Source organism: Acinonyx jubatus, chromosome C1, assembly GCF_027475565.1.
Source record: "Acinonyx jubatus isolate Ajub_Pintada_27869175 chromosome C1, VMU_Ajub_asm_v1.0, whole genome shotgun sequence".
Classification (NCBI taxonomy): Eukaryota; Metazoa; Chordata; class Mammalia; order Carnivora; family Felidae; genus Acinonyx; species Acinonyx jubatus.
This window is the reverse complement of record NC_069381.1, coordinates 126857709-126877049: the sequence shown is the minus strand read 5'-3', so window position 1 is coordinate 126877049 and position 19341 is coordinate 126857709. Positions and strand designations below refer to the sequence as shown.

At 38.1% G+C, this 19341-nt stretch overlaps 1 protein-coding gene across 10 annotated transcripts in view; it reads right to left on the bottom strand.

Annotated features, from left to right (window-relative positions):
• The window catches only part of THSD7B (thrombospondin type 1 domain containing 7B), a 1235876-nt gene that overhangs the window by 99013 nt on the left and 1117522 nt on the right, over positions 1 to 19341 (bottom strand). For all 10 annotated transcript variants that reach the window (XM_053214974.1, XM_053214976.1, XM_053214972.1 and 7 more), the window contains one exon: positions 3691 to 3824. In XM_053214974.1, coding sequence (XP_053070949.1) covers positions 3691 to 3824 — 134 coding nt within the window. The remainder of the gene's footprint in view (positions 1 to 3690; positions 3825 to 19341) is intronic.

Here is a 19341-nt window from a genome sequence, read left to right as displayed (position 1 = left end):
TCCCTTTTCAATCCTAACATCATCTCTGCAAAGTCCCTTTTGCTATGTAAGTTAACATATTCACAGATTTCAGTGATCAAAATGTGACATCTTTAGGGGGCCACCATTCTGTCTACCACATCAACAGCTTTCTTCCATTAGGTTCCCAAAACACTGGCTGCTAGGATTATCTATTTCACGCATGATTTACAAAGAGACTTTTCTGGTGGTTCTGACAAGCCCAGGAGTAATGACTTAAAAAGACTGATATTGAAGATGTTCCAAAATGAAAATGCCCCTGCAGAAACATATTCTGCATCATCAATTTCTTTGCCATATGTCCCTTCAATTGTCACCTCATTTCTTCTCAAAACTCATGGCAAAACTGTTTTAAAGCTAGTCTATATTTGCTCTCTCCACATGCTTCTCCCCCACTTCTTCCATAACCACCTGCTGAATTTACATTAATCATATGTTTATTACTAATCCAGATAAACCTTTTATCAGCATCAGTAACAGACTCCACATGGCCAAACTCAACAATCAATTCTCATCTTAGTAAATTTCTGACAACCATTTGAAACAACTGATTATTTGTTTTCTTGAAAAACCCTCTATCTTCCCATTTTCATGGTTTTCCTCCTTTTCCAGATATTCTTTTTCAGTGCCTTTGTATAGTTTTCTCCTTGTTGTCATCATGAATATTGGATTTCCCCAGGTCTCCATTTCTTATGTCTTTTCTTATCAATATATACCAAATGTATAAGCTGTTGATGCACAAATTTATACCACTGTCTCTCTCTGAACTCCAAAATGGTACTGTCGCGGTCGGATGGCTAAAATCATCTCAAATTTAATGTGTTCAAAAGCTAGCTTTTGATTTTCTCTCTGAAACTCGCTTCTAATACTCCTCATCTCAACAAATGGCACCATCATTCCTATGATTGTTCAGGCACTAAAACCTAGCCATCATCTTTGATGCTTTTCTTTCTTCCACATTCTACAATCACTTTATAAATAAATCCTGTGGTCTGTACTTTCCAAGAATAGTCCAATGTGACCTGCTTACCATCTTCATTATTACCAAGCCCAATCTAACCATCCGTGTCCCTGAAAACTTCATCCCAGCTTCTACTTATGTATTCCAAAATACCTTCTCTACACTACATCTGACAAGGTCCTTTCAAATGCAAATAAGACTGTGTAATTTCCTCTGTCTCAAACATTTCATAGCTTCAAACAGTTGGAAAAAAAGTTCTTTGACATTGTTTTAGAAGGCTGTGTGATTTGAGTAGTGACACCAGCCATATGGAACACCTTGCTATTCATCTTGTTATAACAAGCCAAAAAAGGTTTCTGGCTTTGGACACTCCTTCTCCCTGGGCTTTCTTTCTATAGATCTTTATATTCATTCAGATCTCTCATCTTATTCAGATCACTGCTTCAATATTTTGCTGACGAACCTCTCCAAAACAGTATCCCCACTCATTCCAATCCAATTTTTTTTTTCTTGGCATTTCATAGTAAAGACATTCCATTATGTTTATGTGTTTATCTTTTTTTTTCCTGCTGCTACAAGTTATTTGAGGATAGAAAATTTCGTTCATTTTATCCCCAGTGCCTAGACTGCCTGACACACAGAATATTTTTGAATTAATAGAAGATTGTAACCCAAGATGAACCGTGAAGATGTCCTCCAGATTAGAGGTTTCAAGAAAGAGAAAGGATAAGGTATTTTATTCATTCTAACAGCATCTTATTAAGGTCAGTAGTGGTTTGGAATGCAACACACCTGGAAAATCTGCTTCCCATAATTAATGTTATTATACACATAAAGCGTGACAAAATTTGCCAGAACAAAATTTGCAACAAAATATCACAGACTAGGTGCCTTAAGCATCAGAAATTATTTTCACACAGTTCTAGAGGCTCCAAGTCTGAGATGAAGGTGCTGGCAGGGTGGTTTCTTCTGAGACCCCTCTTGTTGGTTTGTAGATGGCAGATGGCTGTCTTCTCCCTGTGTCTTTACATGGTCTTCCTTTTGTGTCTGTGTCCTAATCTCCTCTTTCTATGAGGACATGGGTCAGGTTGGATTAGGGCCCATCCTAGTGAGGTCATTTTACATTAATTACCTCTTTAAAGAGGCCGTCTCCAAATATAGCCACACTTTGAGGTTCTCAAGGTTTGGACTACAATACATAAATTTTGGAGAAATGCAATTTAGCCCATATCAGAGTGATATTCAGTAGCTGTGTTACTTTTATTATATCAAGCTCTATATGTTTGAGCTGAGAAGTTAAAGGCCTTCTTGTTTAAGTATGTTTTTCCTCAATCAGCCTGCCACAGTTCTGTTGGTAGTGATTTATTCTCTTAAAGCTTTCCTTTCTCTCCTGAGATTTTGCTTTAGTACTGGTAAGAGGCCTGTCTGGGATGAGAGTGGAGGTACCACAGCTCAGCTGCTTGTTCCTTGATAAGCTAGATTGATCAGTCATTTCTCAAAACCATGAGAACAAGACACAGGGGACACAGATTTTGAAGAGAAAAAAGTCTGCGACAACCTGAGCACACCAGTCCCAAGAGGAAAGGGGACTGAACAAAGTGACAAAAAGACAACTTCTCTACTAGCCATTCACTTAGGTTGATGAGGAGGAGCACATCTATGGTTTCACTAACAGCTATTTCTTCCAACATGCTTATCAGTGGTTTTGCAACATTGGGACTAAGTCACAGATATGGTGAATGTGGGTGCATACTGACTTATGGAATAAAGTAGGTTCACTGATGTTCAGTAACAATCAACACATATAAGCAGGCTCTGCCTTGGCAACTGACGTCAATCCAACAGTGAACTCAGGGAGTTACAGGCTTTGGGCACTGTCTGTTTGACATGGAGCTTCCTAAATCTCGCAGAATGATACCCTATGCTCATGCGATTCAATAATTGGCTAAAACTCTATTTTCTTCTTGAATTCACATACTAACCATTGTTTATCATTAATATTTTAGTTTTTGCTTGTTCAGTCTCTAACATTTATTCCCATTATCCTCAGTTGGTAAAGAAATTCTTTCTTTCCAAATCATTTTTGAATAGGCCATTTTGACAAATTCAGACCAAGTGTTTTCCTTTGCTTATCACTGCTGTATTTACAAGACAAAAACATTAAAGAAGACCGCTCTGTAAATAACCCAGAATTTGCTAAGTTCTTTCAGAGGTGTGCTTTCTTTGTATTAAGATTCATTGCTACTGTTTATAAATATTCTCAGACTTTAGTTTCCAGGGCTAATAGGGAGGGTTTAAATTGAGCTTTTCAATGCATTGACATTCAAAATTAAGATTATGTCCATCAGCTATACTACCCATAGAGCAAAATCACACCCAAAATCTCCTGTTTTCAACATCTCTGTAACTGTTAAGACTTAACTTATAGCTGATTATGAGTCAGTGAAGGGATGCCAGCCTGCTCCATGCAATTAGCTTTCCCACCTAAGTCATTTGTAGGAAACGGTAAGGACTGTGACTGAACTGCAGAGGAAATCCCACTGTACACATGGCAGTTAGGGCACATATGCTTCCACAGATACTTGATGATGAGCGAAAGCCAGAGTATGCGGTGTCAAAATCAGAGTGTACTTGGATAAGCAACACTGTTCTTTTATAAAAATGTATAAGTTCCACAGGCCCATTTCCCAAGTGTCTCCATCTCTACACACCTGATTTTCCTAGATTGCGTTCCTCCTCCGCAGCGCAGAGATCTCAGCTCATTGTGGATTTTGCATGGAGACCAGTGTTCTACAACCCAGGAATACTGATTGCATTCACTGTAACATGGGACTGCCTCATGGACCTGCCAAGCAAGAATAGGAAAGGAAAAAAAAAATTATGTGGAACTACCCAAGGTATATGAAAACAGCATATCTTGTAATAATGCCTGATGAACATAACCCAAGAACTATACTCTGGCTAAAACAGCCAAATTACACTCCCAAAAAGCGAGATGTATTTGGCTTCTCTGAAATTACTGACTTGCCTAAGAAACATACAGGCGAAATCAACTAAGATTTGATGGTATGCCTTCACAGAAGAGAACAAAGGACAGTCATTTCCTACCACTGAAAATAAGAATTCCATTACCATTTCATTTCCTTGAAGACCTCACACAGCATCTATTAGACGGTCCAGCTCTCAATTATATGGCGTATTGTATTCTCAGATGTACTTTAAGATGTCAATTGAAACAAATATACGTAAGGAAAATTTACTCTTGAATATAAGAGGTCCTTAGAATGCCTAAGAAAAGTGGTGTTATTTGCACCGGAAATTTCTTTTTATGCCCCCAAATGATCAATGCTAACAGGCAATCATTTAGCCTCCTGGGTATTGTGGCTTCATATGAATTCATCTATTTGTAGGATGTTTTCAGAGCATAGCTATAACACTCAGACACACACACATACACAGACACACACACACACACACAAAGACAAACGCTGCTAGACTATTAAAGGTTGTGCATGATTGATTACTGACTGTGAATATTTACACTTTTATGGTAAAAACAATGATTACAGTAAATGAATTCTTAGGTTACTTCCTATGCATTTGTTTGTGATGATTTTTTCCCCCTACAATTGTATCCCAATGGGTAGTCAATTGAGTTTGCCTATTTAAGACTGAATTTAAAATGCATTAGTCAATATAGAGCACAGCACTCTCCCTTGGTAAGAAAATGTTTCATTGCGTGATAGGTTACTCTAGATCACAGAGAGGGCTCTAATATAGCACGCTGATGAAGAGTGATTCAACCTATTACCAAAATACTTAATTAATGCTTTTCCTTTTAAATAAAAATTTAGGCCTGAGTTCTTTTCTCCCACTGCCTTTCTAATTCCACAAAATCATAAATGATGACTAGGCAATGCTATCCAAACAGAACTGTTACTTGCAAGTTTCCACTAAATGTGAGGGAAAGCACTGTGTAATGGGATAATCAGAAAACAAGATTGGAGCACCGTCAGCATGTTAGATGGAAATCAAATGAGAAAAGGTTATTTGTGAGACTACATCTTAGGAATCACAAATAATGTCAGAAACTATTTTTAACCGTGGGGTTCTATTTGGCTCTCTCACCTAGAGCACACAAGGAAAAGGAAAACCACAAAGTGAAAAATATGTGAGGGCAAAATGAAAGGAGATGGGGAAATAGAAGTGGAAATGGGTGTAGGAAAGTAAGGAATTAAGTAATAAAAGAATCACATTTCATGCTGCGAAGGCTGCCAAGAATGGAATGAAAGGTTTGGAAGCAGAATCTACATTAGAATAAGGAGGTAATAACTTGTAAGGGAGAAAAGTCTGCCTGGAAAACTTCTAGCATGGTAGATGTAAGAGAAAAATCGACAAAAATGAAAAGACAGGAACCCAACCGAGCAGACACCTGGAAAGTGAGCTGATGACAGCTGAGGGTTTAGTCAACTCAACTATACCAAGAAATAAAGATTGCACTGAATTTATGGGCTTGTTCTATAAACTTTTCAATAGGTACCAGACCATTTAAGTAAAGCTCTTTGGGTTTCATATGAAATGCATGAAAGCCTGCCAAACCAACTTGGTACAAATGGGGTAGATGAAAACATTAATTAAAAAAGTGTTTTCCCATACCTCATGTATGAATGTGAAAGCAAATGGATGGAATATGTTGAGAGGGGCCTATATTTCTAAAGCTATCAGTACTAGGCAGAGCTTAGACTACCTTCCCTCCTATGGAAACCCCAAAGACAGATGGGGGGGGGGGGAAGAAAGAAAACCTGTTTAGTTGCATATTCCTCTGATATACACATTTTAATGTCTGGTCATATATTGGTTTACTGTTTTTACTGTTTATGCTCTGCAATCTACACCTGTAGCAGAGTAACCAACCTCAATGAAAAGCTGTTGGAAGATATGGAGCATATTTAGGTAGGAAGATGTTGATCCATCCTCTTGGCTAGTGGTATATAAAAAAGCAACTCTTAAAAAAGATTCTCCAGTCACGTGGATTTACTTGTTTTTCTTCCCCCTCAGATGTGTATGCTATTTTAATATTGCTCATCCTGTTACTTCTAGCTGATAAATCCCTACCCTTCCTTCAAAGCCCAAGTAAACCCCACCGCTTCTGCAAGGCTTTTCCCATGACCCTTAGTTGGCATATCTTTGGTACTCACTGGCTGTCTCAGTTTTCAGTAGACCTGTAGCCAGATTATAACGTCAGGATGCACATGTACAGAGCCGGGACAATGCTGGAGGTTAGAACCTCATTGTGTGTTGCTGGGGGAACGGGCACATTCAATAAAGTCATCATCTGACTCTTTCTCTAAATGTTTCCTATTTCTCACACCACTTTAACTCGTTTTCTCACCTTGGTCTTAATGTGTACTTTTTACTTTATATAATAAGTCTACTTTTTACTTCAGATAATATGGAGAGAATAAGCTCAGAGAAACACAATTTGTACTTTTCATACCTGATGCTTCTGGTCCTAACCAAAGTCAAACCTGGATAATCAGCATTTGTTTAGGTGGCTACTTAAAGAAATTTTTGAGTTTTAGGCAGTCAGGAACTAAGTTTCCATATGCCTGTATTTCACAAGACATGGAGAAGAGAGTGGTGTTCAACACGTAATTGTTGAATTGAAACTAATTTTTTAAGGGAGCCCAGTTGCTAATTGGCCCTCATGTAATTCTCCAGAGAACACAGTCCCACTAAACAGAACATGGTAAGGGGTATTTTGCAAAGCCCAAAGGACAATAAGGAGGAACAAAAATAAAAACCTCTCCTTTCCATTATGGGCTGGCGTGAAGAACAACCACTGCGTCATTAAAAGGTACCGCTTGATGATTTTGTTATGGGGAAAAACCATGTCCCTTAAGAATTGTGAGAAGAGTGGTGCCTGGGTGGCTCAGTTGGTTAAGTGTCTGACTTTGGCTCAGGTCATGATCTCGCCATTCCCAAGTTCAAGCCCCACATCAGGCTTTGTACTGACAGCTCAGAGCCTGGGGTCTGTTTCAGATTCTGTGTCTCCCTCTCGCTCTCTGCCCCTCCCCTGCTCATGCACTCACACGCACTCTCCCCTCCGCACCTCAAAGATAGTAAAATAAACATAAAAAAAAAAAGAATTGTGAGAATTGTCTCCTTACAGTCCTTGTCCATCAGGCAAGGAATCTTATGGAGAGGATTAAAACCACCAGAAGCGGCAAAAAGTGCAGTAGGCATTCAACAATAAAAATTAACTACCCAGCTGGCCAATTTCTTCTCCTGTCAGTCCTTTATGTTCTGGCCATTTCATATTGCTGTTTAGTTGGTGCTTATTACAGTTTCATAATGGAAATGTGTGAAAGCATGGACTTTATCAGGGAATCACATGGAAATGTTCTGAAGGAGAGAAATGAGCCATGGGAAAGTTAAATGAAAATCATTCCTAAATGGCACAAATTAGGAAGAAAATAATAGGGTTTAATAGGGCTATCGATGCTAAAAATGCCACTGAAAAATCTAAATCCTCTGAGAAGCAACATTTGATTCTCCTAGTAATGAGTCTTATTTATTACTTCTTCAATGGGGAATTGTGTTTTTATAATTTTGCTAGTTCTGGAGTCATATCATAAACTTATTCATTGAGTCGGTCTTTTAATATTTATTAAATATGTCTCCACTGATTGTAACTGATCAGTTTAACTAAGTACTATTTTGTGATACCAGTCTCCAACTATAAACGGACTTCCCTGGCCTACACTTGGAAGCAAGGACTCAGTGGTGCTCAGCAGATGTCATTATTAATTACCAGAGTCCTAGGGCTTAAGGACTCAAATAAAGCAAACAAACAATAACCACAATCAAAACAAAAACAAAGAAAGGAAAATTTATGACTTCCCATTTTCTGTGGTAATAACCCTTTGCTCCAGGGAAGCTGCCAGTCAATGCCCGGGTAAAAGTCTTCAGGCTGTAGACTTCCATGCTGGGGACTGAAATTAATCAGTAGAACTTGACATCGGTTCAAAACCCCATCTAGGAGCAGAAATTCCTGCAAATCAGAGCCAGGTCTGTACCACTGGAGTGTGAGAGGAAGTGGTCTTCTCGGAGTGGTGAGATCAATAAAGCACTATGGGTTCCCTTCTGCCTCAAATGTTGTGAGCTTTTAACATAAGATGTACAAATTTCCTTCAGGGCTAAGACCCTCATCTCTTAATTCAAAGAACTTCTCCCCAGCCCTTCTCTACTTGCCGGTTTCCTCTCTTTCAGCCTCTAGTTTCCACTGTTTCCCTTCAGAAGGGTCCTCCATGCTACAGCCTCCCTCAGCTTAACCAAAATCTGCCCCTTTTCTTCTTCGGTCTGCAACTAAATTAGGTACTCGTCCATTAGGAATATCTGAATGACTGAAAAATATCACATTTATGTAAATAAACTTTTGCTTCCATTTTTGTTAATCATAAATTTATACCTGTCTGTGCATAATGTAATACATGCAGTGCTCAAGTTCAGTCCTAATGCAACTGCACCCACATGTTTTACAACATCACTGGCCCCAGGTTATCAATGACACCACATAAGGTTGCATATAACTTTATAGCTTCTATACGACATTTTATGTCTCAGGTCTCAAACATCATGATCATTTAAGTTACACATTAGTAGAATCCCTATTTCCATGTAAAAATAAATAAAATTTGAAGATTCTGAGCCATTTATGGCTGATGAATGACTAGGCTGGTGCTCAAGCTGAGATTGGTGATGCGAAAAAAAAGTGCTGGGTTTTGCCTGTTTAACTTGTTTCGGGCACATCACCATGCTCTGAGGATATCTTTCCAATGAGGAAGATAATGCTAATATTTATAAATCCTAAGAAGGGAAAACCAAGAACAGAATTACAAAGATATCTATATAGTAGATTATGGCTATTACTTCATATAAAAAAAATACTGCACAAGCAAGTCATTTCAAGGCTTCATGTATGGGGTCTCTTTTCATAATTTCGAAAAACCAAAAAGTATCTCTGAAAACCAACTTCCATGTTTAAAGCAAGAGCAGGGCCTATGTCTTTTACGTGGTTGCAATTCTCGATGTGAATGGGGGATTTAAAAAATCCACAAGTGCTTTTAAATTGGTGTCTGGGAAAACCATTACGTTCATCACTTGTCCAATGTGCTGCTCAAGAGGGCAGCATTTGGAGTCAGGTTTTTCTGGAAATCCGTAGTACAGCGATCCATACTTGTGAAGTGGGCAACTGTCAGTTCCAGCCTTGATGTTCAAGTATGAGACCTTGGCTGTTTTCCTCTTCCAGGACATTTTCCCACACTAGCTTCTTCAGCTACACAGCATTTGAAAAGATTTCCTGAGAATGCCCTGAGCTTATCCCCATGCCTGGTTTGTGAGATTCACCATTGGTTTTAAATATGCATTATATGTTTTCTTTTCAGTTTTCACACTGGAAAATCTAAACACAAACTTAATAATGCTGACTGAGTTTTATCTGCAAAATTTGTAGACAAACTGTTGAACTTTAAAGCCAATGGGTATTTGATTAGAACAGTAAAAGTGGTGGCTACATTCCTCATCTCCTAAAAACAGCGCTTTCCGAGCTGGATGTGCAGACCCTGAGAACTGTAGCATTGTACCGAGGGGCCCATAAGTGCATTCCCATACCAAACCTTGTCTATAGTCTCAATGAATAATATAATCTCAGACATACTGTTATCACCGCTCCTCAATGGAATGTAGGCAATGCTGTGATTAATGAAGTTTTAATTTAACTTGAAAGTACCACTGAATTTGAAGTTCCTCATTAGAAAGTTTCTCAATCCAGGTTGGCTAAAAGTGAAAGATCCTTATATCAAAAGCTCTGGGAACTACTGTCTTTACATACAATGAAGAGAAGAAATGGACTAACAATGAGGCTATGCCTTGAAATCACATTACTATTTCTATTTTGAGACAAGGTATGTTGTACAGAATAGCCTTTTTCTAAAGTGAATATTGAAGAATATTTTTTCCTGAGAAGTTCTAAACCTCAGATTTTTTTTCCTTTTCCTTTTCTAATGTTCTATTAGCACTTAACCCATTACCTCCAGTCTGAATACCACTGATGATCTCTTAAGCATAATGCCATCAGAATCAAGATGAATATCCACGCACAGCTTAACCAGCTTTGTCATCCACATGGTCCTCTTTTCCTCCCCAAAGTGGGGTGGAGGTAGGGATGGGTATGGAGACTAAGTAGGGCCCCAAGCCATGCATATACTTCTTCCCCTTCTCCATATTTCTGCCTCTTTCAAGGGTGTCACACACAAACTGAACTTTACAGAGGGTATTTAATACTGGGAAGCCACCAGGCCCTCACGTAAAAGGCCATGATTAAAGCTCAGTTATCTGTGCTAATGTAGTTTAGATTATTTATAATGGCAAATAAGTAGCAATGCCTTAGCTTTTTTTTCTTCCTTAATACTATATTTTCCTGATAGCAGATTTTCATTTCTTACTGTGTGTCATTTAAGTGACTATGAAAGTAAACCATGGTCTTAAAGTAAACTGCATGGTAATAGACAATAAAAAAATGATTACTGTGCAAATCCTATAAAGTGTATGATATTCTATAGTAAAGCACTAACACACACACACACACACACACACACACACACACACGTGCACGCGTGAGCACTGACCAGATTCTCTCTTTGCCTAATATGTGTTACAGAACTGAGGCAACATATTGACATAGACAACTTGGGGCAAGTTGAACTATAAGGCCCACACTCTGTACTTTACCACTATGTAAACAATCATAAAAAATAGAATAAAAGAGGGAAACTCAATCCAGGGTTAGAGTGACTTTCACAATACCCTGAGAGATGCCACCCACTGCCATGCTGTGTTATGACAAAAAATCAGATGATATTTTGTAGACTGCTCATAGCATGCCAGAGTCTACTGTCATGGTGGCCCATTGGATTTTCATAGAACAGATTGCAGTTACCAGTCAAGCTGAAGTAACAAAACAAAACAAAAACAACCCCATCCCAATTATCACTGATACTTCCAGAAAACTCTGGAAGAGTTGAACCAATAGCTCTTCAGAAATGAGGTTATGAATGAACCTTGAGAACATTACGTGAAATAAGCCAATTACAGAAGGACAAATACTACATGAGTCCACTTATATGAGGTATCTCAAATAGTCAAACTCATTGAAGCAAAGAATAGAATGGTGGTTGTCAGAGGCTGGGGCGAGAGAAATGGGGAGATGTTATTCAATAGGTATAAAATTTAAATTATGAAAGATGAATAAATTCTAGAGACCAGCCTACAACACTGTGGTTATGGATTACAAATACTGTATTACATACTTAAAAATGTATTAAGAGGATGGGCCTATGTTAAGTATTCTTATACAATAAAAATTTATAACAAAATTTTTGCAAGAGGTTTGTGTTTTAAAGGGAGTTTGATTGCACCATGGAAACCTGACTACAGAAAAGAACACTTCTGCCCTTACTGTATATGAGATACTGTCCAGGAGTCTGGTGCAAATATTAGATAAATAGATGGATAGATGGATGAATGGAAAGACAGAGAAAGTGAGTGAGTGAGTTATCACTTACCTGGGTCACAGAATATGACCACAAGAAATCAGGAGAGAAAAGACAGCTTTCTTTCTCTGTTTTAATAGAAGAGTCTGAAATGGAAACCCTTGCCTTCTGGCGGGTAACATAAGTTTTACAAGTTAGAGGCATAAAGAGAGACGAACAGATCTCAGTTCTTTGAAACACATGTCCTAAGGGTATCTCTATGTGAAAGGTATATGGTACTGTTTTGGGTTCATCAAAAAACGGAGGAGAAGGGTTTGTCCTGAGGCTTGCAACTCATTCTCTAAGTGTCAAACACAAGTAAAAGTTTTGGCCAAAGCCTTTACTTTTCTTAATGGCCTTTGCTGGGACAGAGTCTAATATAGTTCCCACTTATTCTCAGTAGTTGAGAACATCATGCTATCCCTATACTCTGGAATACATGCAACTGTTTCTTCACTCAATAAATACAAGAAGCCTATGAAAACATGCCCAGGAAATCAATATAATTTGGATGATAAAAAATGTAATTATATAGAGAAGCAGTGTAATCTAAGTTGCACACCCCTTAGGCAGAGAAATCCTGTGTTTGTGTGGCTAGACTCTCAAATACAAATGCATAAAGAAGAATAGCCCTAGTTAGGATAATCTAATAGGAACTTCTCTGGATGAGAGGTTTGCCAGTCAAGCAAATGAACCAAAGTCTAAATATAATTCTCATAAACAGTACACAAGGGCCCCAGTACATATGAGATGAAGCCTGGAGATTGAAGCTAGCTGAGGTAAGTAAATGGGAAAATGTGATGAGATAGAATTTTATTTGTAGATAAGGGGAGTCACTAAAATTTCTGAGATTTATATCAAGAGATAGATTCCAAATAAAGTTTGGGGAACATAAGTCATCTCAAACAGGAGAGAGATGAAAGAGTACAGGAGAGCTCTGAGCAAGGCGGAAATGGCAGCAGTCCCAGTAGGAGGCTACAGTTTGGGAATAATGATCCTCTTAACTGCTATCTCCACAAAGCTTCCAACTCAATGTGGTAGAAGAGACACCAGGATTTGGAACTGAAAATGAAAGAGACAACTCAAACATCAGTGCTACTTTTTGACATCATTTAAGATTAGTGTATTCTAGAACCTAAGGACAGATAAAAGAAAACTTCCTCTTTTTCACCAACAGAACCGTGAAGAAAAAGACAAGGCATCAGCTTCCCAAGAGCCCTAAATTCCAGGGAGTATTGCTAATGAGCAGAGCAGCAGAAACTCTTGGGTATTTGCCAAGAAAACTTTTCATGACATATTTACCATCTTATTTCATCTTAAGTTGGCTTAGGTGGGATAAATCTGAAGCCGTGTATGACCTGAAAAGCAATGTGGTCTTTGCAAGGTTTGCTCACAACTTACCAATACTCACAGTAGGCTAGCACGAAACTGGCTTCCGGCTTCATGACCAAAAGGAAAGCCTCATAATTGGTGTTTCACAGGCAAGGAGAGCTCTAAACCCACCAGGCTATCGCCTTTTCATCATTACCACAAATAAACCTTTCCTGCTCTGAAATGTATCAGAGTTCTCATATAGCACTATTTCAAAGTTAATCAGGAAGTCAAAGAAAAAAAGGAGCCATCAAAAATTTAAATAAAAACTTAAAAAAAATGGCCATTTTTTTCTGTTTAGTAGAACCAATTTAAAAAGAAGGAACAACGTAAGAATTGCCAACTACAAAATCCATTCCTAATTTGGCTAATTTCTAAATGATCCTGTTATAACAGACAGGAGGAGAGGAGAGGATCACAGTATCTTTCCATTCAACAAAAATCAGACACAATTATTAATTCCTTATAGGTTGGAGCCAAAGATAATAATTACAAAATATCTCTAAAGAGACCTTTGCACAAAAATGTTATGTGTTATAGACACAGAGTGATCTTTCTGTACATAAACATATAAAGCAGCAGTTCTCAGACTGCATTGTGCTGTAACAGTTTTCTCTGCTATGAAACAAGGCCAGTCACAGCATAAAACAGCTTTTTAAAATATGAACTCTTCATGTGAGCCCTCCCATAACAAACCTGATTTATCTGGGACAAAGTTAAGTGAAACATAGAGCCACACATGATGTTTTATAACCCAGGACAGCACAGCCTGACCTTTGTGGAAAAGAGAGCAAGATTGATTGGTGAATGGAATCCCTGCCTCTGATCTTGCCTCTGATTTCCACCCTAGTTTCATCAGTTGGAGACTCTTATTAGGGACTAATTGGAAGCTGCTACTTTATGGAATAAACAATATCATGTTGCAAACATTCTTCCTCGGAGTCAGTGAGGAAGGGACAAGACTAAGGCAGACCTTTCTGGTTCTTCACAAAATAAAAACAAGATGTTTCTGCAGGAAAATGGCATTTTAAGGCAAACTTGTACCTAGCCCCTGTTTTAGTAAACCTTATTTTGACCAAAAGAAAGACAGCTGATTGTGAGATAGAAATCACGTCTAACAAGCATATTACTATATACAACACAAATAACTAACGTATTCCTGGGTACTTGCAGAACACAAAGTTACTTGAAAAACCTGAAAATGAAGGTCTTAAAATGTGTTATAGAAAGATCAGTTAACCCATTTACATAACGTGGGCATGTCTCTACAAATTTGACCTGGACAAACAGTTGAAACATAAATACGTGTGTGTGTGTGTGTGTGTGTGTGTGTGTGTGTGTGTGTGTCTAACAACAGCCTTTCTGGGGTCTGTACTAAGAATTCCAGAAATCCTATTTTGTGCAAACAACCCTCCCCACCCCACCAAAATAAATAAATAGGGCATAAAGCTATTGTGTGTCCCTAGTTTATACTGTGTGCTTAATAGATGTATACTGGCATCAATATGAATGAATGAGGGCAGAAATATTTCCCTGGGCGTGCTTCCTGAAAAGCATACACCTAGACCAAACCATGATGTTGGCATCACCTGAAGCTAAAAGTTTTGCTCTCTTTATAATTACTTTTACAAGAATTTTAATATTATGCATTAATAACTCAAATCTAATTGCTTATAATTGTACTCTGGTCCCATGATTTGGAAGTAGATCTACAAATAAATTCAGAGTCTAATATGTTTTAGGTTTGTAGGATTTTAAAATTCTCTAATTTCTGATCTCTAAATATAGATGCTAGTAATTAGACAGTACTACCACATTTGCCTATCCCAATTATGGATGCCTTGAATTAAGAAACATACAAGTAATACTCAAGGTGGTCAGTTTTCACCATTCTTGGCTAAAAGCAGAGCCTGATGGCATGAGGGAACCAGGTTCATTGTGACCACTGGATCTCTCGGATGATGGAGGTGATACCTTGCACATCTCTTACGTTGCACATAGCATCTGACATGTGCAGGCTCTTTATAGACTCATAATAAATTCATATTGAACTTAATCAAGCTGTAGGAAGTATGGGACCTATAGTTCTAGATCTGAGCTGACATCTCACTTGTGGAGTGGGGTCTTGTTAAAATATTCTTCCTTACCAGGAATCACACTTCTCTGAACTGATTAAATGTCAAGTGTAGAGCAATTCAGGGGATGGGCAGCATCAGCTACTTTACTTGTAGTGGATTCCAGTTCTCCATTATTGGATTCTTTGGTGGGAACCTATTAAGTTAATAATGGGGTCCTCTTCTGGGGTGGTTTCATTTCAGTCATGAAATGATCCTTTATACTGCATGAAAAATTATCTGTGGTCTAGTGAGCCAAGAAGGAAGCTGTAACAAAGGGGTTTTGTATCAGCTTCTGGCATTGATTTCCTGGTAGCTCACTTAAAGGCCTCTCGGGGTCTAGCTTTTCTCATCTGCTGACTTTAATATTTACTTTCAAAAGAACAATAATGGTATATGAGCTTTAGAAAGTTTGAGAGAGTTCGCTTTAGTAAGTAATACCTGTTTAGAGTAAGATTAGCACTGAAACACGGACTAAAGAACTTTGAAGCTGGAAGTAATCTATACGATCATCTATTTCAACTACATCACTTCATTGAAAACACACCTGCATTTCCACGTACATTAACCTAATAAACTTTTGAATAGTTTCCAACATTACAAGCTCAAAACCTGGGAGAGATGACAGAATGAAAGAGACAAATGCCTTGAAGATTTATGCTTCCTCATCCTCCACAGCACCTAACACATTGCTGAGAAAAAGAGATGTACAGTGACAGCTAAGCCAGCAAAACAACTTCAGTCATTCCAAAAAAAGCACTATCATTTCTGATAAAGATACAAGGAGTATTTACAATTCCATAGTCACATCAGTTTTTGACATTTTCTATTGAGCATGAAATGATTCCTCCTAAAAAGGTAAAGTCTTTTTATAGCTGAGACATATAAAGTGCCCCATGTTGCAAGACTTAATGAAAAACTACTAACAGTTTAGTGATCACTTACAAAGTAGAGTATAAAGCATTGATGATGAATAACATGAAAATAGAATGAATATAATAAGAATTATTCTTCATTAAAGATATGTGTTTGTAGATAACAGGAGTTATAGATCTTTTAACAGTTGAAGCTAGATTTCTTATACTTACTCATTCACTCACACATGAATTCATTGGATACTACTGATGCTCTACTACATAAGACCCAGAATCTTCTTAAACATTAGATAAATAAAGATAACGCAAATCCTTTTCTTTTGCATGTTGGTAAACTATGGGCCTGCGGCCAAAAATGGCCTGCCACTGTTTTTAAAAAATGAGATATAACCTACATATCATAAAATATGTAGGTTGCTCCTTTATTTAATTTTAAAATATTTATTTTGGGGGGTGCCTGTGTGGCTCAGTTGGTTGAGCATCCGACTTTGGCTCAGATCATGATCTCACAGTCCATGAGTTCGAGCCCCGCGTTGGGCTCTGTGCTGATAGCTCAGAGCCTGGAGCCTGCTTCGGATTCTGTGTCTCCCTCTCTCTCTGCCCCTCCCCTGCTCATGCTCTGTCTCAAAAATAAATAAAAACTTAAAAAATATAAAATATTTATTTTGGGGGGGGAGAGACAGAGAGAGAGAGTAAGAGAGAGAACTCAAGTGGAAGAGGGGCAAAGAGAGGGGGACAGAGGATCTGAAGCAGGAGCTGGGCTAATAGAAGACAGCCTGAGGTGGGGCTTGGACTCACAAATGGTGAGATCATGACCTCAGCCAAAGTCATATGCTCAACCAGATGAGCCACCCAGGCACTCCAATATTCACTATTTTAAAGTGTATAATTCAGTTTTTTTAAATGTATTTGTAAAGTTGTGAAATCATCATTACTTCTAATTTCATAGTATCTTCATCATCCTGAAAAGATACCTTATACCCATTAGTCACTACCCATTTTCTCCTACCCCCTGCCCCTGACAAACAACAACCAAAGCCTAATCTACTTTTTGCCTCTTTTTTTTTTTTTTTTTTGCCTATTTTGGACACTTCATATACATACAGCATGTAGCCTTTTGTGTCTGGTTACTTTAACTTAGCATAATATTTTTGAAGTTCATCCATGTTGTAACATGAATAAATACTTATTATTTATGCCTGAGTAACATTCAACTGTATGGATAAACCAAGTCTGTTTATCCAGGTTTGGATAGCTGAGGGACATTTGGGTTGTTTTCATCTTTTGGTTATGAATAATCATGCTATGAACATTGGTATACAAGGTTTTACATGGATTTACGTTTTCAATTCTCTTGGCTGTATACCTAGGGGTAAATGGAATTGCTGGGTCATGTGGAAACTGTTTACATTTACCTTTTAACTACCAAAGAGTTTTCCAAAGTGCAACATTTTACACTTCCATCAGGAATGTACAAGGGTTATGATTACTCTACGTTCAATAATTACTATCTTTTTGATTTTGATTATAGATACCTTAGTAGCTGTGAAGTGATACCACATTGTGGTTTTGATTTGTGTTCCCCTAATGACTAATGATGTTTAGCATCTGCACATCTTTTCATGTGTTTATTGGACATTTGTATACCTTATTTGGAAAAATATGTACTCAAGACCTTTCCCCACTGATTAATTAGGTTGTCTTCTTATTGCTGAGTTGTTAGATTTCCTTATATTTCCTGGATACTAGATTCTCATCAGATAGATGATTTGCAAATATTTTCTCTCATTTTGTGGACTGTCTTTGAACTTTTTGTGATGTTGTACCTTGAATTACAAAAAGCTTTTACTTTTGATGAAATCCAGTTTACCACTTCTTCCCTGTCTTAGCTTGAGCTTCAGATATTCATGGTCTAATCCCAGGTCACAAAGATTTACACTTATGTTTTCTTTTAAGAGGGTAATAGTTTAGCCCTTATATTTTGGGCTTTTGTCCATTTTTAATTAACTTTTCTGTCTATGGACGATGCTTTCTTTTTACTTTTTCACATAGTTCTTTTTTCGTTGTTGTTGTTGAAAAATTAGACACTTAATATAATGTGGCAACTCTGGAGACCAACTTCTTCCCTCTCTCTAGTATTTGCTATTGTTGCTATTTTTTGTTGTTGTTTTTGACATTTTAAAAAATATTGGGGCGGGGGAAGAGAGAGAAAGAGAGAGAGCGCTAGTCAAGGAGGTACAGAGAAGTAGAGAGAATCCCAAGCAGGCTCTGTGCTGTCAGCACAGAACCCAATGCGGGGCTTGATCCCATGAACATTGAAATCAAGACCTGAGCCAAAATCAAGAGTCAGATGCTTAACCAACTGAGCCACCCAGGCGCCCCTGTTTATTGACTTTTTTAAACTAATTCTGTGAAGTCTGAGTTTGTTATGCCTAATGATGTCTTTGTGTAATGATCTGACAAATATTCCCTTTAATCCCTAGGACCAAAATGTCTCCAGTCTTCGCTGAGGGCCTGTGTGTTGGGGCACACTTGTAACTGTTCCGTCAAGCAATTTACAGCTCTTTGTGTTCATTTTTCTGCTTGCACAGAGCCTCATGGTTAGCTCCAGGTGAGAGAGTCCTGTTATGGCTTTCCATAGTTATCTGCATGTCCAAGGTGTTTTAACTCCCAGCAATATGTCAGAGTTTTTCAAAACTCCTATGGACATGTTTTTTATTCCCTAGCTTTTCCTTTTAGGCTTTTTGTTATTCTGTTGCTTGCCCCAATGGTTAGCTACTGTCTCAGGTAGGTGCAAGTTAAACAATTACTTCTGATTATTTTGGAGTAATGTCCCCAAGCTTCTTCACACTGGGTCAGTTGAGTCAGGTGAAATAAAAAAAGCCTTATGAGTGGGCACTTCCAGGGAGCCACCAGAAAGTTAAATAATGACAATTCTTTAAGAACAGAACTTTGAAGGAGCTCCAACCTTGCTCAGCCCTCTCAGTAGCTACCAGGATATTTATTATTATTATTACACCACGATTGTGGGCAGTTTCTTTCAAGGACATTATGGAGCTGGTGTTGTGAGCATGGACATAAGACAAGTTAAAATGTAATAAGTATTTCTGTTCTGAGATTCACCAACTTTTCTTGAATAAATGCTTCCCAGATTGCTGCAGCTTTTGATTAATGGACAGAGTCCTGAGAAATGTTATTTGGACAATTTTTGCCAGTGTTCTTGTTGCTTTTATGCAGAAGAGGATTTTTGGAGATATTTTCTCTACTACTTCCACTGACATTGCCTAATTCTTGTGTTATTTTTTTTACAATATTTTTTTGTGCTTACTTTTGAGAGTGCGCACATATGGGGGAAGGGGCAGAGAGACAGAGAGGGGCACAGAGGATCCGAAGCAGACTCCAGGCTGACA